The sequence below is a fragment of the Lepidochelys kempii genome, chromosome 6, assembly GCF_965140285.1.
Source record: "Lepidochelys kempii isolate rLepKem1 chromosome 6, rLepKem1.hap1, whole genome shotgun sequence".
NCBI classification, from domain to species: domain Eukaryota; kingdom Metazoa; phylum Chordata; order Testudines; family Cheloniidae; genus Lepidochelys; species Lepidochelys kempii.
Window position 1 is genome coordinate 22004923 of NC_136385.1, and position 21185 is coordinate 22026107.

Consider the following 21185-nt stretch of genomic DNA (forward strand, 5'->3'; position numbering starts at 1 on the left):
TGAAATGGCAGATGGATTCTGTGTCCTTGCCTCTGGCCCATGGGCTCAGCTCCACGGGGCTGCAGTATGGGGGCAGACATGAAATGGTACATTGTATTTAGAGGGAAGATCTCACTAATAGCAAACAAAAAGATCTTCACTGAAAAAATTACCTTCTATATGAACTGCGGAGGAACTAACTGCAGCATATATCAGACGGCAGCACTTCTAGCTCTCAGTCAGTTTATACTCAGCCACCTATAACAGCCTCCTCCTCAGTGCTAGGTATTCCTTGTAGGCTTCAGACAATTTACAGGAGCTCTGCACTTCAACTGTCTGCATTGCGTTATTAGGTAACTCTGCTGGGGCAGAGCACAGAACAGAATAAGTACCCTGCAGCGAGGATTAGATGTTCACACCATGTTATTTATTATGACAACCGACTGAAAGGGAATTAAACCTGGAATACTGCTCACCAATCCTTTGGCTCAGATAGGTTGAAACAGAAAGCTGTTCCACATCTTAAACTGCAACAGACAATTTGTCACCACTAAAACTGTTTGTAGCCCATTTGTCTAAGTCTTGGCTTTTTGTACATGCTGTATATTTATATTCTCGTTTCCCTCTTCTATTCACCTTCCCAGAGCCAAAAAAAAAAAAAAAAAGTTGAGCTACTCAACAGCTAAGGTGAACCCCCTTCCCTTTCCCATGCCCCAACCAGGCCCCGTGCATCACCTTCCTCCTCCCCTCCCCTCATTCCTGGGGCACACCTCCCCAAGGAAGGGATCTGAAGCACCAGATTGGCTGTATCTGGATCTCTGTACTCACTCTCTTGAATATCCCCTCCCACAGAACGACTGTGCAAGCTCCAAGCAATACCGCTTCCAGCCTGCATCTATCAAGCAACCAGCAGCTTCGGACACCATATGGTACTAGAGTGCACAGATTTCACCATCCTGATACTGCATGGGCATCCTCTTGCAACGCCAGATTATGCCCACTGAAATCTTAAAGGAGTAGCACCTTTCCTGCCAATTTCAATAACAGAATATCAGGGTTGGAAGGGACTTCAGGAGGTCATCTAGTCCAACCCCCTACTCAAAGCAGGACCAATCCCCAACTACATCATCCCAGCCAGGGCTTTGTCAAGCCAGACCTTAAAAACTTCAAAGGAAGGAGATTCCACCACCTCCCTAGGTAACAAATTCCAGTGCTTTACCACCCTCCTAATGAAAAAGTTTTTCCTAATATCCAACCTAAACCTCCCCCACTGCAACCTGAGGCCATTACTCCTCGTTCTGTCACCTGCTACCACTGAGAACAGTCTAGATCCATCCTCTTTGGAACCCCCTTTCAGGTAGTTGAAAGCAGCTATCAAATCCCCCCTCATTCTTCTCTTCTGCAGACTAAACAATCCCAGTTCCCTCAGCCTCTCCTCAAAAGTCGTGTGTTCCAATCCCCTAATCATTTTTGTTGCCCTCCGCTGGACACTCCAATTTTTTCACATCCTTCTTGTACTGTGGGGCCCAAAACTGATCACAGTACTCCAGAGGAGGCCTCACCAATGTCGTAGAGAGGGGAACGATCACGTCCCTTGATCTGCTGGCAATGCCCCTACCTATACATCCCAAAATGCCATTGGCCTTCTTGGCAACAGGGGCACACCGTTGACTCATATCCAGCTTCTTGTCCACTGTAACCCCTAGGTTCTTTTCTGTAGAACTGCTGCCTAGCCATTTGGTCCCTACTCTGTAGCGGTGCATGGGATTCTTCTGTCGTAAGTGCAGGACTCTGCACTTGTCCTTGTTGAACCTCATCAGATTTCTTTTGGCCCAATCCTCTAATTTGTCTAGGTCCCTCTGTATCCTATCCCTACCCTCCATTGTATCTACCTCTCCTCCCAGTTTAGTGTCATCTGCAAACTTGCTGAGGGTGCAATCCACGCCATCCTCCAGATCATTAATGAAGATATTGAACAAAACTGGCCCCAGGACCGACCTTTGGGGCACTCCGCTTGATACTGGCTGCCAACTAGACATGGAGCCATTGATCACTACCCGCAGAGCCCGACAATCTAGCCAGCTTTCTATCCACCTTATAGTCCATTCATCCAGCCCATACTTCTTTAATTTGCTGGCAAGAATACTGTGGGAGACAGTGTCAAAAGCTTTGCTAAAGTCAAGGAATAACATGTCCACTGCTTTCCCCTCATCCACAGAGCCAGTTATGTCATCATAGAAGGCAATTAGATTAGTCAGGCATGACTTGCCCTCGGTGAATCCATGCTGACTGTTCCTGATCACTTTCCTCTCCTCTAAGTGCTTCAGAATTGATTCCTTGAGGACCTGCTCCATGATTTTTCCAGGGACTGAGGTGAGGCTGACTGGCCTGTAGTTCCCAGGATCCTTCTTCTTCCCTTTTTTAAAGATGGGCACTACATTAGCCTTTTTCCAGTTGTCCGGGACCTCCCCCAATGGCCATGAGTTTTCAAAGATAATGGCCAAAGGCTCTGAATCACATCCGCCAACTCCTTTAGCACTCTCAGATGCAGTGCATCCGGCCCCATTGACTTGTGCTCGTCCAGCTTTTCTAAATAGTCCCAAACCACTTCTTTCTCCACAGAGGGTTGGTCACCTCCTCCCCATGCTGTGCTGCCCAGTGCAGTAGTCTGGGACCTGACCTTGTTCGTAAAGACAGAGGCAAAAAAAGCATTGAGTACATTAGCTTTTTCCACATCCTCTGTCACTAGGTTGCCTCTCTCATTCAGTAAGGGGCCCACGCTTTCCTTGACTTTCTTCTTGTTGCTAACATACCTGAAGAAACCCTTGAAGCCTGACCTCAAACTCATCTGAGCTCATTAAGAGCCTAATTTGAGACTAGCTACAATGAATTCCCTTTATATACCATCCAAACAGTGAAAGATGTGAAGCAGCCAAGTGTACAAGATACAAGCAGCAGGTGGTACTTTACAAAACCAATACATGAAAAAATCCAACCGTTTGCTTTAAGTTGAAGATCCAGAGTTAATCCCCACATAGAAACACTGCTGTAATGAACATCAGCTACAGAGTTTACAATGTAAAAGTCTAGAAATTCTGGAGTTGACTGAATATTTCTCATTTAAAAACTTCACTAATGAGAGATCTATACTTTAACTCTTAAAAATTAAATCAAGCTAGACACACTTAGCTCTTTTAAATCTTTGCTCAGTTAGTCTTTCTAATTCAGCCTTGCATGGGCAAAGGTTTTCATGCAGATCACTCACATTGCCTTAGTTTCAAGGCTTACGCCTACCATGCAATCTTAATTAAATTTAACAATGCTCAGTCAGAGCTGCTGCTGGCCAGCCAACACAGAGGCTGCTCATAGGGTTTTAAACAGAAAATAGGGCAAAAGGTGCAACTGAATGTAGCTCCCTCCATATCTGCACAGTGAGGGTAATGGTGTGTATATTTACATAAGTTTCAAGAGTGTCACATGCATCTATTTCTGTGCCCAGTTGCCTGCGCAGTACACGTGTGTTCATCTGCCAGGCTTCCACAAGCACACACAGACAGCGAAGTGTTGAAAACACTGCCCTAAATAACTCCCTAGAGCTACCTACATAGATGCACACGTGGAACTGCTTTTCTGGGAGCTGTGCTCAGAGACTTCACGGTGGGATGCTTATCACATGCTAAACCAGGACTCAGCACCTAAGGGACTTTTGGATGCAGCATATTATGTTGGTTTCCTGCACAGATCTGTCCTGTGAAAATGCTGCTTGCCTCTCCCCTTTTGCTGTAAAAGCATGAGGAGATGCATGGTCTGTTGCTAGTCATCCTCAACCAGAGATACTTGTACCCCTGGGGTTACACAGGAGTCTTTCAGGGGGTACATCAACTCATCTAGATATTTGCCTAGTTTTACAACAGGCTACGTAAAAACACACTAGCGAAGTCAGTACAAACTGAAATTTCACACAGACAATGACTTGTTTATAGTGCTCTCTATACTATACACTGAAATGTAAGTATAATATTTATATTCCAAATGATTTATTTTATACATCTGGTAAAAATAAGTAAGCAAGCAATCTTTCAGTAATAGTGTACTGTGACATTTTTGTCTTATGTCTGATTTTGTAAACAAGTAGTTTTTAAGTGAGGTGAAACTTGGGGGTAAGCAAGACAAATCAGACTCCTGAAAGGGGTACGTACAGTAGTCTGGAAAGGTTGAGAACCAAGGGATAAGGCACTGACCAGGGCTCAATTCACAGCTCCACCACAGACTTCCTGGGTGACCGGGGACAAGTCACTTTGTTTCTCTGTGGCTCAGGTCCCCATCTGTAAGAAAGGGATAGTAGCACTCACAGGGGTGTTGTGTGGACAAATACATTGAAGATCATGAGGTGCTCAGATACTACAGTGGTAGGAACTATGCAATTAAGACTGAAAGGCACAGAGGGTACAGCCATGACAATGAACCTACCCATTTGAAACACATATCATTGTGTATAATAAAATAAAATACATCAGTTCCTGGTATGTTTGTTTGGGTATACATGCAAAGTGCAGTTCTAGTTTGCATAAATATTGATCATCAACTTGCATCCATTTCAAACATGGTATCTGAGTGCAAGACTCTTTCAGATTCTACTCTTTCTGCCCCCAACCCCACCGTCAGATTTGTATATCAGCTCTTCCTGGGATCAGTGGTTTGGTTTTTTTTGTTAAGCGACTACCCTATGCCTGGATGGCCATTGTCAGAGTTTTTAAGAGGAACTAAGAAGCAAAAACATTTGTTTTACCCTTTTCAATGTACAAAGATGATCTCAAACATAATTAACAAGGGGGTGAATGAGGTTCTTATTTGAAAAAATCAAGACTATTAGATCCACACTTTGTTGGAAGTCCCAGGCAAGATACTTGAAGCACTTTATTAGTGATGTCACATGAGGCTATGATCCAACGTACCCACAAGCCTCAAAGAATCTTTTTGAGAGTCCCAGGACAGGTAGGAAAGTTAACTAACAGAGAGCAGAATTAACACCTTTAGTGAACACCTAGTAGGTTTCAGATTACAGGGACCAGCTGTTCTCCAAACATCTCCCAAAGTTAAGCAATGTACAAAATTATATCTTGTAACCAAGTAGCTACCAGATTAAATAAAAAATTTAATCAAAAAAGAAATGTTTTATCAACTAATTACATCTCACAGGAGAGAAAATTTACAGAGAAAAACTCAATTTCCAAAATACAGTCTTCATTAGGAATGGGCCCATCTAGCCCTCACTGATGCACAACACTAATGGCAGAAGCAATTCATTTCCTCTCCCAGTAATTGAAATTTCCTTAAGCAAAGGCTTTTGATGTAAAATTTTCTACCAAAAACCAAACAAATGAACCAGTATTACAAGCATGCTGCAAAAGGTATGAAATTTAAAAGAGAGTTACATCCACATTTTCACATTTGTTTCCTTTCTAAAGTCCTTCCGTAACTATTGCTTCCCCATAGACACAGAATTCAAAAATTGCATCAATCCCTATGAATCCCAATGACAGCAAAGGTCTGAATACAGAACCTCATACACCAGTTGACTAAACACCACCCACTGCAAATAAAAAAAAAAAATCTAAAATTTACTTCAAGGCCTTACCTCTTTCCATCCCAGACCACTAAGCACTACACAGAGCAAATATCTGAAGCAGACTGACCTTCATTGTGACAGCATTATGCATATGTTCAGATGCTGTCCTGACTCGGAACCTATACAAATAAAGATGGCTCTTGGTTACAGTAGTTATTTGGATTTCTTGTCCCAAAAAAAATGGTATGATGTTGCAGTAGACAGCTAAATATCTGTTTGTGATACATCACTGAAGTGGCTGCTTGTAAGTTGAAAGTGAAGCCATTTCCATGTGTGAAAAGTACTTGGGGATCCTTCATGATGAAAGGTACTATATAATCCTAAAAGGACATTATAACCCAGTTGCATCACATCCATCACTGAAATGGAGCAATAAACTGAGAGACAGACCATCAAAGCCTCAATATCAACAGACTGAGAAGATGAAACAGGTTTTGCACACTTCATGCAGGCAATAATCAGGATTAATTTACAAGAAGGACTAAAGGGGACAAAGAAAAAAACCAATCAAGGATGGAGGGAGTCTGCTCCTTTAAAAGATGATCCCAGATTTTCACAGATTCAGCATGTTACCTAGATGGATGAGCAAGAAGTTGTTTTTTCAAGTTAATGATACTCCTGAATTCTGAAACAAAGCCCTGCTGGAGAGAGAGAATGAATGATTTTCCAGGTAATAGTCACAGATCCATGTACTAATACACTTTTTTTAAAGCCCTGTTCAGAACAGAATGTAAATGGAAAACATTCACACACCTGACACTCTTATGAGCCTTAATGAATAAGATTTTTTACCAAACAAATACAAAAGTGGAACCTGCATGTAATCGCTCAGAACAAGTTGTTCTGAGTAACATCCACTAGCAATGCCCAACTAATTATACTAACAGAGTGGTACAGAAAGGTTCATAGATTTAAGGCCAGAAGGGACCATTTGATCACCTAGGGATAAGGTTTCCACAGATATCTCAAATGGAAACAACAACTGATTGAATCCCCCCAGCCCCCGATTTTCACTTGTGTAACTTTAGGGGAAATGGAAATATCTTCACTGATTAGTTATAAGATTTGGTTTCTTATTATGTATAAGTATAACATGTACTCACACTCCCATAGTCATGAACGTAGCACAACTGTCATCTCTGCTTCTTGTGAATTTTAATTGTCTCCTTCTCTCAGACAGAGTCAGATAATAAAGTATACCAAATAAGCGCTCAGTCCTGCAAAGGGATTTGTCACATGGAAACATGCGCGCTCACAGAATCCAAAGACTACTTCTTAATTATTAGTAACTAGGACGTCAAGCTTTTCAATCTAAAGCATGTATGAAGGTCAGGCTTTCTAAGAAACTACAGAGAAATACATGGCTTTTCTGTTAAGCCAGGGTGCTAGACCCATACATAAAGATGCAGAGAAGTTACTGCTAACCCATGCTGAGAGATGTACCTTGTTAGAGTCAACCAGGATTTACTAGAATCTAGAGCATTTCTTAGAGGTAAAAGAACACTAGGAACTACAATAGAGAGGGCCGCTGCAGGGAAAATCCTTGGAGAGCCACACTTCAAAGAAAACTTTAGACTGATGTTTATATTCTATTATTTAAGCTACTAATAAAGCCTCAGCTCAGGAAGGGTTACAGGAAACGTGAGTGTGAGAGAGAGAGAGAGAGAGCGCATGCGCGCGAGCGCACATATACTCTCTTCCGAGCAGTTCTTACACCTTCTCACAAGGTGTTTCTAGCCCACTCCAGTTTGCATCCTCACACTGTCAAGACAGCAGCTTCCCATTGGTGTTAAGGTAAATATAAGAACGAAAATTTAATGAGAAAAAAATTCAGCTAAATTTTCCTTTGCTATTAGATGTGATTATATCACCCAACTGCAGATCCCATTCACAAAATTAGAGCAAAATATTATTTGTATTACAGTTGCACTTAAAGGTCCCCCAACAAAGATTGGGAAGGACCCCATTGCACTAGGCGCTGCACATACCCATAAGACACAGTCTCTGCCACAAAGAGCTTATGGCTTAAATAGACAAGGTAGGATACCCATTTTACAGATGGGGAACTGAGGCACAGGAAGTCAGAGTGACTTGTCCAAAGTCATACAGGTGTGTGTGTGGCAGAGGTGGTCATTGAAGCCAGGTCTCTCTCAATATCCAGTTCAGTGCCTACCTTCTATATGAAATCACAGATCTAGCCAAAGGATCATTAAAACAGTTTTAGAAACTTCTAGGAAAGATTGTTCTACTTCCCGTGTGTTTTTAATATCTAAAAAAACACCCACTATGTTTAAATAGCATTCTGGGTTTGAGGCAAACTGAAAAGCCAGGATACAGTGCAAGCAGCTCAGATGAATGTCACAGGAGTCATTCTGATGGCTTACTGGACTTGATGCACAGGCCCCAATTACTTCTCTTCTACCAGTTTGCCTTTACGAACACTCATACAAACTATTAATCCCCTCTTCTCCGTTAGGGATGAATTCCAACCCCAACACCCATTCATGTGTGTGTACCCAGTTCTTGTTGGACTTCCCTCTCCCCTTGGACTCATTCCACAGCAGTTCTGAGTGGGTCCATATGGACTCAAAAATCCTTTTGATGGTGGAAACTCACAATGCATGCACTCTTAACTGCATTCTTGCTGACAGGAGGAATTTATTTGGCCTGCAGTGGAAAACAGAGCAAACATAAGCCAGGATTCAGAAGAGCTACAGCAGAAAGCTTTCAACACCTGCAAGCTCAGAATAAATGTAGAAAATAACACTTTGTACTTCTGTGGTGCTTGCACTCAGACTATGAAAGCATTTTATAAAAAGAGGGTGTGGGGGAAAGTTTATCCTGTTTTTCAACAGAAAGGGATGAAGGCCAGGATTCAGCAAAGCACATGCTTAAATCCTACTGAATTAATGAGATGTCCTGGTCTACACACAGAAGTTGCACTAGTTTAACTTAAAATCAATTTAAAACCAGATTTAGCTAGACCGGTACAACCCCTGTTTGGACACTGTGTAAGCTAAACTGAGGTAAGCATCCATACAAGGATTTGCATCAGTCTAACAGAGCCATTTTTTATACCAATTTAAGTTAAACCAGTATAACTTTTGCATATAGGCAAGCCCTAAAGCACGTGCTCAAGTGTTCTGCTAAATGAAAGCAGGTGTGATGCTCAAGGTCTGGCAGCAAGCCAGTGCCAAAAGGGGAACAGAATCCTATAGAGTCCAGGTTTCAGAGTAGCAGCCTTGTTAGCCAAGACTCTCAAGTTCTGTTCTAATCCCCTGTGCGCTAACAGACTCTGGGAATTTTCATGATTACTTTTCATATTACAGAAGCCCTGAGAGGCCCAAGTCAGAGATTGTGGCCCCTTTGTGCTAATGCACTATACAAACTATAAAGATGGCCCCATCCCAAAAGCTTACCATCTAAGTGTAACACAACAGACAGGTGGGGCAGACGGGAACAGTGGGACAATTATGATTAGTTTAAGCGGTAGAGGTCACTAAGGAAGTTCAATGAACCTCTCTTTAGGAGGCAAACAAGGAGTCTATGAGCATATGAACAAACAGACCACCCTCTTTCCTCCACATATGTCAGGACAGAAAGGAGCTGAGATGGATTTTAGTTTTATGGGAGAATGGTGCTTGCAAAAAATAAATAAATAAATAAACAAACATAAAAGGAAATTAAATGCAAAAGATAGATAAAATAAAGGTCTAGGCTGATTTAATACTTCAAAAACTAGTACAGTAACTCCTTACTTAAAGTCATCCCGGTTAACATTGTTAAGTTGCTGATCAGTTAAAGAACATGCTGATTTCAAGTTGCGCAATGCTGCCTAATGACGTTATTTGCAGCCTCCTGTTTTGTCCACTGCTTGCAGGAAGAGCAGCCCATTGGAGCTAGCTGCTGGGGGCTTGGAACCAGGGTGGACCGGCAGTCTCCCTAACAGCTCCCTGCTCCCGTAAGTTCCCTGTGTGGCAGCCGCCCAGCAGGCTATCAAATGCCAAGCAGTTCAGCTGTCCCTCCCCCAACTGCCATGTGCTGCTCCTTTCCTCTGCCTTGGAGCTGCTCCTGGGAGCCTCCTGCTTGCTGTGCGGGGGGAAGGGTGAAGAAAAGAAGAGGGGTGCTAATGTCAGAGTGTCCCCCTCCCACCCGCTACTTTACCCCATTTCAAGGGGCGAGGGGGAAGACAATCATGACAGGGCTCAGGACGGAGGGAGCTTGGTGGCAGCAGCCGCCATCTCAACTTGCTGATCTACTTAAACAGGCAATCTACTTAGAGTGGGGTTAGCATACTTAAAGGGGCAATGCCCGTCTCACTCTCTCTCTCACACACACACACGGTGTGTGTCTCTGTCTCTCTCTCTCTCATACTATCTCCCTTCCCTCCATTACTGCTGCCTTGTAGAGAATGAGGTTACATTAACAGTGTGTTAACCCTTGAGGGCTCAGCTGAGTGCTAGTTCATCATTTAGCAGTAAGGCATTCCCTGGGAAACATCCCACCCTCTGACTGCAGCACTCCAACCAAGCTTCACAATCATTGCTGTGTACAGTATTAAACTGTTTGTTTAAAACATATAGTGTGTGTTTTATATATATAAAATATAGTCTTTGGTCAGGAGAAAAAAATTTCCCTGGGGAAATTGGATTCGCTTAACATCTTTTCGCTTAAAGTGGCATTTTTCAGGAACATAACGACAACGTTAAGCGAGCAGTTACTGTCGTACCAAGGCTAAGGCTACCCAATACAGCCTTACTTGGCTGTTCCTACACACTGTGCCTGAGCTGTTCCAGAGAAGCTCCAGAGAAGATACAGTAATCTGAGGCTCCTCAAATTAAGGCTACAGGAGATGTACTTAGGCACAAGGGGACAAACAACACACAGAGCTACAACCTTGATTTCTGAAGATTAACTTGCTTTTCAGACAGGTAATCAGATCCAACCGATAACTAACTCCTCAGCAAAATTCACAACATTGTGAACAGATGCAACTTGAAGATACACAGATGCACTGTGTGTCACACTGCACATATGACCGAGACCATCTAGGAAGGTGCAACTTTGCTGCCCCTGCAGCAGAGATGAGGCTTTTTGTCTCCTTTGTGTCAGTGGTACACACTTGTAGAGATTTTTATTTTATGTAGAGTCATATTGCATCAGACATTTTCTGCCACTGACCCTCAAAATTCATTTCTTTCCATTTTTTTCTCTGCTGTCTGGGCCAGGCAGGAATGGATACTTTGGTGGTGTTCTCTATTGCAATAGTCAGGAGCGATTGCAGTGCCTCCCTAATGCTTCTACTCCTTGACTTCTTGGCTACGTAGGTGGTAGTACAGGTAGGATATCTGAGAAAAATCTAGTCCAGACAAGTTCGAAGAGGTGAAATGACTTGTCCTAGCTTATTCAGCAAACGAATGGCAAACCTGTGATTAGAACTCTGGAGTTCCTGACCCTCAGTCCTCTGTTCATTCCTTCACACCATGTTGCCTTTCATGAACTATGCACAAGAGCATACTAGGGACCCTCGCCTTTAAGTGTTTTAAAAAAAAAATGTAGGGTTTCTAAAGAAGTCTAACATTCCAACACACTTAAACAGATTTCAACTGCCCTGAAAGACCATAGAATACCAGGGTTGGAAGGGACCTCAGGAGGTCATCTAGTCCAACCCCCTGCTCAAAGCAGGGCCAGTCCCCAGTGTTTGCCCCAGATCCCTAAATGGCCCCCCTCAAGGATTGAACTCACGACCCTGGGTTTAGCAGGCCAATGCTCAAACCACTGAGCTATCCCTCCCCCCACCATCTCACCCAGGACTGAAACGCAGCCACTGCTGAAGTGGAAAGCAGCCATTGCTTAACAGCACACATCAACAGACCAAAAAGAAATAAAGAATGCAGAGCCCAACAGAAACTGCCACATTAATATTCTTCCTGCAATGACACTGCCACAAATCAGCCTAGTATCAGCAATACGTCAGCCTCATCTTCTGTAGCAAAGATGAGCTGATCTTAGATGCACTGCCCACGACGTTTCCAGTGGAGGCAGCAAAGTTTCTGTGTTCGTTTGGATTATGGCTTATAGCCAAGAATGACTAGAGGAAAGCAAATTTCCTAGGGCTAAATACACAGTAACAGATGACAACATCATAAAGGTCAATAGCTGAGTGCAACATTTCCATGAATGGAGGCTATGACACATTGTATGAATGAACAGGGAAGCCAGGCAACAAAGGAATTAGCAGAAACATAACACTTGAGTAAGGAGAGAAGAGTAAGGGAAAGTTTAGGAAGCCAAAATATTGACACTTGACAAGGCTGAGATCTATTTCTCCTGATTGTGACCACTGTTCCCTCTAAGCTGTGCGCGCTGTGCACACAGATCCTAAACCCCACGCATATGGCGAAACACGGCGTGCACAAAAATTTGCACAGAAGAAATTTTTTGTGCACACAGCCTGTCAAAAATTAGAAGGAACATTGATTGTGACTCCTACCCCCAGTAAGTTTTCAAGAAAAGTGTCTTTCTGCCTAAAATGTATTTGGGTTATTCTTAGACCAGGGAGAATTTGAAGGGAAATCCAAAATGATTTGGACAGGTCCTCTCAACTTATGTGAGCTGGGGAGAGGACAGGGAGGTAACTCTCTCTTATTTCAAGATTTTCCGAAGACATAATTAAGGTTTACAATACATATCCATTAATTCAGACTGACATAATCAGGTATGCTGTAGGTATAAGAAAACTAACATTTGAAAGTGAAGAAAAAACAAAGAAGGCTCCACAAAAAACTCTACCCCATAATGCTGCTTAGCCTCAGCTTGTCCAATCAAGGTACGCTCCTGGCATGCCCTGCAATAGTATCCGAGTACAACTAAATAGTTAGTGCTCATATAGTACTTTACAAACCTTAACAAATCTTCATTACAGTCCCAAGAAACAGCTAAGTATTAGCCCCAGAATGTCCAAGGGCCCGCACCAGGTCACTGAGAGAACAATTATTAGAACGCAGAACTTCATGCAAGTTAAAATAGGCATGGGAAACAGGATGTACTTAGCAAATGCTGTCTTCTACAGGCACCTATCGAAGGTTAGAGTCTACAGTAGATTTCACACAAGAAGCAGTCTCTAAACTAATCTCTGTTGTGTGCTTGGAGACATAATCATGCAAGATATTCCCTAGCACAGTGGTTTTCAAACTTTTTTTCTGGGGACCCAGTTGAAGAAAATCATCATAGAATATCAGGGTTGGAAGGGACTTCAGGAGGTCATCTAGCCCAACCCCCTGCTCAAAGCAGGATCAACCCCCAATTTTTGCCCCAGCTTCCTAAATGGCCCCCTCAAGGATTGAACTCACAACCCTGGGTTTAGCAGGCCAATGCTCAAACCACTGAGCTATCCCTCCCCCCCAGGGATCAATTGTTGATGCCCGCGACCCAGTAGAGCTGGGGATGAGGGGTTTGGGGTGTGGGAGGGACTCTGGGCTGGGGCAGAGGGTTGGGGATGCAGGCTCTGGGGTAGGGCCAGGATTGAGGGGTTTGGGGTGCAGGAAGGGGTTCAAAATTTGGAGGGGCTCAGGGCTGGGGAAGGGGTGCAGACTTACCTCCGGCTGTTCTGGCACCATTGACCATGCTGCGCCCCGGAAGGACTTGCTGCTGGCCGCTTCTGGGTGCAGCATGGTGTCGGAACAGGTATGGACTACCCTGCTTTAGCTGGGCACCACCGATGATGGGAATTTTAATGTCCCAGTAAACGGTGCTGACCAGAGCAACCCAGTGCCTGATATGACCCAGTACTGGGTCGCAACCCAATCTTTGAAAAACGCTGAGTTAAGAGATTCACTGAAATTGTCAGAGTGAAATCCACAGCAAAGAAATCTCTCTGCATGATGTTACATGTAAAAGCTTTGAAAATGGCTTTGCTCTTCTACTATGTGTCTAGCAGAGTCTTGTAGGTTTTTCTTGCTGGCTTGTACAAGGTCCAATTAAACCTATTGAAAGCTTTAATTCAGATGAACAAGAATAAAAAGGTAGGTGGAAAAAAAGGCCAGCTTAACATTATGCAAAACACCCCTCCAGTAACTCTTAGGCCTTGTCTACACTGCAGTTTTCAGGTTTTGTGGATATAACAATGCTCCTCTCGCAGATTTAACTCTCCTGCTACGCTGCCATAATAAAGCCACCTTGACAAGCGGCACACAGCTTTTTGCGACAAAGTTAGAGCGAGTCAGTGTCAGTGTAGACACAACGCTTGCTTATGTCACCCTACGTGGCCTCCAGGAGGTGTCCACAATGCCCATCATGATCACTCTGGTAAGCAGTTCCTACTCCGCTGCCCTGCAGCCAGGTACACAGACATGTGCCCCTCCCCCTTTAAATACCCAGGAATTGCTGGATCTGTGGGGAGAGGAGGCTGTGCAGTCGCAGCTCCTATCCAGCAGTAGGAACTTTGACATCTACAAGCAGACTGCTCATGGCATGGATGAGAAGGGGCCAGCTAGCCCCGCCAGTCCAGCTCTGGAGTGCCTGAAGCGGGAGAGGGGAGCTCCGGTAAGTACTCATTTTTCTTTGATAGTGCACAGATACATGAGGTAGAGGTGTCCTTTATTTTCTTACATGGTGCACATGGGAGAAGGGAACAAAATTAACAATGGGTACCGTTTGCATCCCCCTGCGCAGCTATGCAGTAGGGACCCTGCAGAAAAGTTTGTTAATGCACACAGCTCTCCCGGAAATCCTTCACAGAGATCTCTAGGAAACTTTCCTGCAGACGCTCTGCAATCCTCTGCCGAAGGTTCCTCGGCAAAGCTGCTTTTTTCCTCCCCACTGTAGAAAACTTTGCCATGAAAATCAGCAATTACTTCTTGAGGAACCAAAGCAGCACACAGGTGAACAGCATAGGAATCCAGTCTGAAGCTGTACACGATTTCAGCTTCTATCACCCTCGCCTGTGGAAAATGGTGCCAATATTCAGAATGGTGTCCCCAGGTGCTAGTACAGATCCTTTGTCCCTTTGAAGCCACAAAAACCGTTTGTCCCATCTTGCACTCTCACCGCCAGGCTGGATTCACCATGTTTAGTACTCTGGCCGTACTGCGTGCTTGCCAAGGGAAAGTGAGAAAGATGTGAATGTAACTTTTATGATTCAGAACTATGAATGCACACACAATATTGACTCTATTGTGTCTTTTGCTTCTGCAGATGTACCTTTGAGGGCCAGCTCCTACATACCAGCAGAGAACCTCTCTCAGATAAGGAGGTGAGCAAGGAGTATGGAGGATGTGATTGTGGCAATTTCTGAAACATCAGATCAGGCCGATAGCAAGCACAGAGCATGACAACAAACAAGAAACTACAAATGGATAGCCAAGAGAGGAGTCAGGGTCAGTAGAAAATGATAAAGCTCCTGGAGAACCACACAGAGATGCTGATGTCCCTGACTGCGCTACAGGTGGAATACATGTGTGCTCGAATCTCCCTGCAGCTCATACAGAACTGCCTTCCTTGCTGTCTCCAAACTCCCCACACACATTCCTCTCATGTTAACAGCATTTTGCAGTACTCCTTGCTCTCCCCCCTCCAGGGATATTCCCCAGAATGACAGCTGGACTTACATGCAGCTGTGAGATCCTTCACTTCAGAGAGTGCTGCTCACTGTCATGTCCCTTGTAAGAAACATTAATCTGTGTATTACTGGTTTAATAAAAAGTGAATCTTATAAAGACAGTGATTCTTGATTTGTGACCGACAAAGGGTGGTTTCAACAGAAATTCATACAAAGTATCAATTGGCACATTTGCAGACTACAATTAACGCTCAGACAGGAATCATTATGGGGTCATTCAAGGTGGTGAGTAAACAATACCTCAATTCATTACAGAAAGAGACATTACTGGGGCTCTGTCAAAATGCTGCTTCAAAGCATCCCTGATTCAAATAGCCCCCCCACTGATCCACTCTAATAGCCCTAGAGTCTGGTTGCTCAAAATCAGACACCCAGCAATCCACCTCAACACTCCGTCCCAGGGAAACTTTTCTCCCTTGGCTTCACAAATGTTAGGCAGAGCACAGCAGACGGCTATGCCCATGGGAATATTTTCCTCATTGAGGTCTAACCTGCCAAAAAGGCACCGCCAGCAACCCTTTAATCTGCCAAATGCACATTCTACCGTCATTCTGCACCTGCTGAGCCTGTTGTTGAAGCACTCCTTTCTGCTGCTAAGGTTTCTGGTGTAGGGCTTTGTGAGCCACAGGAGTAAAGGGTAGGCTGGGTCTCCCAGGATCACTATGGGCATTTCAACATTCCCATTGGAATCTTCTGGTCTGGGAAGAAAGTTCCTGCGTGCAGCTTTCTATACAAGCCAGTGTTCCTGAAGATGCGTGCGCCATGCACCTTCCCTGACCACCCTGCGTTAATGTCAGTGAAACGATCTCAGTGATCCACCAGCGCCTGCAATACCACAGAAAGTAGCCCTTTCAGTTGATGTACTCCATCACGAGATGGTCTGGGGCTAAAATTGGGATAGGTGCCCCATCTACTCCCCGCCACAGTTAGGGAATCCAATTGCCACAAAGCCATCCACTATTTCCTACACATTACCCAGACTTGCAGTCCTTCATCGCAGGAAGCGATTAATGGCCCTCCACACTTGCATCACCGCAACCTCCACAGTGGACTTTACAACTCCAAACTGATTCGCAACTGAACAGTAGTGGTCTGGAGTTGCCACCTTCCACACAGTGATGGCAACTTGCTTTTCCATCATTAGGGGAGTTCTCGTTTTGGTGTCCTTGCACCACAGGGTGGGGACAAGCTCCACACAGTTCAAAGAAGGTGGCCTCATGCATCCAAAAGTTCTGTGGTCACTGCTCGTCATCCCATACCTGCATCACAATCTTATCCCACCACTGGGTGCTTGTTTCCAGGGCCCAATAGCGACAGTCCACTGTGTGCAGCTGCTCCATGAATACTGTGACGGGGCAAGGCGAGATGGCTATAGAAAAGTAGTGGGAGATAGATATATTAGCTCCAGGCTAAACAAATCCCTGGTACCAGGTTAAGTGAAATGGAAGCTGTTCCAGGTCAATTAAGACACCTGGGGCCAATTAAGAACTTTCCAGAAGGCAGGGAGAATGCTAGGTTGATTGGGAAACCTGAAGCCAGTCAGGGGCTGGCTGAAACTAGTTAAAAGCCTCCCAGTCAGTCAGGTGGGTGTGCATGTCAGGAGCTGTGGGAGGAAGTTGTGCTGTTGGAGAAGCTGAGTAGTACACACCATATCTGGCACAAGGAAGGAGGCCCTGAGGTAAGGGTGAAGTGGAGCTTGAGGAAGTAAGGGCTGCTGTGGGGGAAGTAGCCCAGGGAATTGTACATATCATGTTTCTAAAAGGTCAGCTACCATAGCTGATACTATTAGGGTCCCTGGGCTGGAGCCCGGAGTAGAAGGTGGGCCTGGGCTCCCCCCACCACCTTTGCCCCCTGATTAATCACTGAGACTGGGAGACAACAGAGACTGTGCAAGGAAGGATAACTTCTCCTCACCTCCCTTGCTGGCTTATGATGAAAATGGCTCAGTAGTCTGTGACCCTTGTCCCTAGAGGAAGAAGGGTTATGTGGAGGGTCACAGTGAGCCTCTGAGGCTAGCAAAATCCGCCAGGAAACGCGGGACCCACCGAGGCAAGGACAGAGCTTTGTCACAATACCAACATCAATCTTGAATTGTTTCTTTCCATGGCACCCAGCAGGGCAGGCAGCATGGATTCCAGTTCAGATTTGCAGTTCATGAAATACTGCAGGATCAGGCAGGTTGTGTTCATAACGCTTCTCACAAGACTGTAAAGCAGTGCAAGATCCATGCTTTCAGGCAGAAATGGCAGGCACAAAGTTTACAAGGGCAGTTGAAAAATGGTGCAAAAAATGCAGTTGAAAGCCTTTGGAATTATGGGATGGAGAAAACTGCATCATGGGGGCAGTGGTCCCACCTCCATTATGCACTGTGATCCATTCCCAGAATTCTTAGCAGGAGAAGGTGGCAATTTACAGTGGTATAGCTACTCATGGTGCACTGCTCCCTCTGTTGATGCTAGAGCACCAACTATGGATGTGCTCTGCCAACACATGGAGCATTGTGTGAACATGCCCAAGTGATGTAATTAAAGCGGTTTATGATCTGTGGCCTTAATGAACTTGATATTAAGCTCGTTGCACCATTTTTGTCTGAATGCAAGGGAGTCTTACATAAGTTTGTTAAGCCATTGGTAGACGTGATCTGCTAAAGGCACTTGCTGGCTATATTTTCAGGCACTCTTCTAGTGGGAAGGTAGTCAGGAGTTGTGTGTATTACAGGTGACAGGCACATTTATTTGGGAGGACAGGACTTGGGAGCCCAGTAGGCTGGATTTGGCTTACAAGATATCCATTACTGATCTGGTGGTCCTCATTAAGGACTAGCTTTGCATGAATTTTAAAGATCCAAAACAACAAGGATTTGGGGCTTTAAACATTACTTAACTTTATGCTTGTGTGTAGTCCCACTGGTTTCAACATGAAAATCCACTCAGAAAATTAAGCACGTGCTCAAGTCTGCAGACATAGGGCCTAAAATTTTAAAGTTCAGACACTTAGAGGAAATACAAAAATTAAAACACTGTCTACAAGCCATTCAAAATGGAACTAAAAAAAGGAATTTTCCTTAGATCTTCTCCCTCCCTCTGCCCCCCCCCCCCCAAAACGAAAATTCCAATCTAAAAAGAAAGCTTCTGTGAATCTTCTAACAGTGTGATTTCACTTAAATTATCTTCTACATAAGTTCCAGTCTTAACTATAGAGTTCACAATCCAGAAGACTACAGTACTGGTAGGAGGAAACATTTACATTGTTCTGAGACCCTTACACGTTGTGGTTTAATTGCCTAGACACTGGAGTTGGTTAATGGACCTCTGACCACACCACCTTCCAAATAATCAATCAGTTTAAAATTTTGTTTTAAAAATCAGCTAAATAAAATCAGCCCATCCTCAAAGGATACAGGCCAGAATCCTACTGTCAGACCTGGGCAATACATGCCGCTTGGATAGTAAGCAAAGCCCTAATCAAAAACTGAAGGGCAAACCATTTTCACAGGATTCACATGCTGACATAAGACAAGCTTAACAGAATTTGCAAGCTATACTGACTATCCATTTCACACACATTGTCTCTTAGGCAGAGACAGGGCTAGCTCACTGGGGGGTTTTAAGCATGAATATTTTACCCCCCCCCACACACACATACACCACATACTAAAAAGCAAATAGTGGACCCCAAGCAATCGCTCAGTCTGATTATACCTAGAGCTGGCACTGCTCTTGGGCCTGATCTTTGCCCATTTTCTAGTTGTCAAGTGTCCGGAGTCACTAAGGCTACAGCTGCACCAATGCAGCTGTGGCATTTCTGGTGAAATGCTCTAAGCCAGGGGTTGGCAATCTTTGGCACACAGCCCATCAGGGTAATTCACAGGCAGGCCGAGAGACATTTTGTTTACGTTGACTGTCCGCAGGCATGCCCGCCACAGCTCCCAGTGGCCGCAGTTTGCTGTTCCTGGCCAATGGGAGCTGTGGGGGGGCCATGCCTATGGACAGTCAATGTACACAAAACGTCTCGTGGCCCGCCAGCAGATTACCCTGATAGGCTGCATGCCGAAGGTTGCCAACCCCTGCTCTAAGCCAACCGGAGAGAGCTCTCCCCTTGGCTTAATTATTCTATCAGCTCTCCTGCCGACATAGGCGCTTGGCTCAATATAACTTCAGGTGTGAATAATCCACACGGCTGAGCGACGAAACTTATACTGAGGCAAGTTCTCGTGTAGACAAGGTGTAAGCCACCATACTGGGTGACAATCTTCAGTCTCAAGGACGAGGGCCCAGGAACCAATGAACTTGGACCCTGAACGGCCCACCTAGTCCTAGACATGGTACTTCCAGTTCAGTGCCCAGGCACACACTGAATGGGAGCCGGTCCCCGTGGCGGCACAGGGGCAGCTGCCCAGACGCCACCGCTGCAGGCCCCGCGCGTGTGGGAGAGAGAGCGTGAGTCTCCAGAGCACCTTTGCCCAGCCCTCGCTCCTGTCTCCACCCCCGGCCAGGCAGGTGGCCCCTGGCGTTGCTTGGCCAGGGCGCGCACCTGGAGCAATGCGCCGCCAGCCGCCGGCGACAGGTGGCCACACACGCAGCGCGAACTCCGCCCCGTGCCAAGGCCGGGAGCAGCGGTGCAAATCCCGGGCACGCCCTGGCCGAGCACGGGGCAGGCGGTTCCCAGGGGCAGCGGGCTAAGCCGGGGGGGGGGGGGGTGGACACACGAAATGCCTCACCCCAACCCCAGCGCCCGCCCTGGCTCCGGCCCCCCCGGGGCAGGGGGCACCCAGCGCGGAGACACGGAGCGGCCCCCGCAGCACCTGGCCCGGGGGTAGGGGGCGCCCCGCCGCCTGGGGCTCCCCGCCTGACGCGCTTACCCGGCCAGCGGCAGCCACGCCGCGCGCCCGGCCCCCGCTCCGGCTCCGGCGCAGCTGCCTGGGGAAGCGGAGCTGGGGCTGCAGAACCCTGCGCGGCGGCGCCGGCCCCGCCACATGCCTCTGCCAGGCCCCGCCCCCCTGCCGGTGCCGAGCCGGCCCCGCCTCCGCCTCCAGCCCGTAGCCACGCCCCTATTCCGGCCCCGCCTCCCACGGCTCCCCCCCCCCCACCGCCGGCGAGCTCAGCTTCCCTCTCAGAGGTTGCGTTCCTGAGAAGGCGGGGCTACGCGCGCGCGCGGCTCCCTCCAGCCTGCGGAAGTGAGGGGAAAGGGGCGGGGCTAATTTGGAGGGCCGCGCATCGACGTGGAAGGGAAGCGGAAGCGGATGCGTGGTGCGGCGCCGACGGTAGCGATGGGGGGGGAGGGCGGGGAGGAGAGAAAGGGGATGTAGTGGGGGGATTACTCCTGCGGTGTGAGCAGCCTCCCCCCGCCCCTGGGGTCCCAGTGGTTCCCTCTGGCATCGCCCACGGGGCTCGCTCTCGCGGGGGGCGGGGGGGCGGCACTGGGTGAACCCTCCGGGGGGCTGTCGGGGGGGCGGGCTGGGCCTCGCCCTGCCCTGCCCTGCCCTGCCCTACCTGGGGGTGCCCAGGGACGTCCGGCTCTGCCCTGCTGGCCGCTCCAGCCCTGAGCCACTGCGGCCAAGGGATCCCGAGGCTGGGCGCTGGCCCTTCCCTGCCTGAGCCCGCAGGAGCCTCGCCGCCACCGCGCTGCTTTGTCGGGTCTGGACCAGCTGCCAGGGCGAAGGACTGAGTGGACCTTGGTGGCCTTTGAACCCAGGCTTGGAGGAGGTTGGGTACAGCGCAGCTCCTGCTTCTCCTGTTACACCCTTAGGTCTCGGCGAGGGGTTTGTGGCAGACCGGGCAAAACACTGTACTGTTAAAAATATACACAGGTACCTTCCTGACCAATTATCTGAGGGCATGTGAGGTCTAACTCAGCCCTGGCATAGGTACCCACCATTCCCATTGGTTTCGGTAGAGCTTAACCTGCCTAGTCTCTGGCTCCCAACTGTTTGGGATTGTTAATGTTGGTTTAATTAAT

The 21185-nt window shown here is 46.6% G+C and overlaps 2 protein-coding genes across 5 annotated transcripts in view; one reads left to right on the top strand and one right to left on the bottom strand.

The window, feature by feature from the left end:
- The window catches only part of LOC144930682 (uncharacterized), a 42495-nt gene extending 27680 nt beyond the window's left edge, over positions 1–14815 (top strand). The window contains exons 3-5 of the mRNA XM_078853440.1: positions 13279–13294; positions 13988–14152; positions 14804–14815. Of these exons, the coding sequence (XP_078709566.1) occupies positions 13279–13294; positions 13988–14152; positions 14804–14815 (193 nt within the window). The remainder of the gene's footprint in view (positions 1–13278; positions 13295–13987; positions 14153–14803) is intronic.
- The window catches only part of C6H11orf24 (chromosome 6 C11orf24 homolog), a 65595-nt gene extending 44705 nt beyond the window's left edge, over positions 1–20890 (bottom strand). Inside the window, exons 1-2 of one of the 4 annotated variants that reach the window (XM_073347081.1) lie at positions 20089–20207; positions 4179–4304 (exon numbers count right to left, since the gene is read on the bottom strand). The gene's annotated coding sequence lies outside the window, so the exon portion shown is untranslated. Of the gene's footprint in view, positions 1–4178; positions 4305–15784; positions 16597–20088; positions 20208–20719 lie in introns of those variants that run through there. The other 3 variants (XM_078853151.1, XM_073347080.2, XM_073347079.1) reach the window with 3 other exon arrangements.
- Positions 20891–21185: the final 295 nt, after the last annotated feature.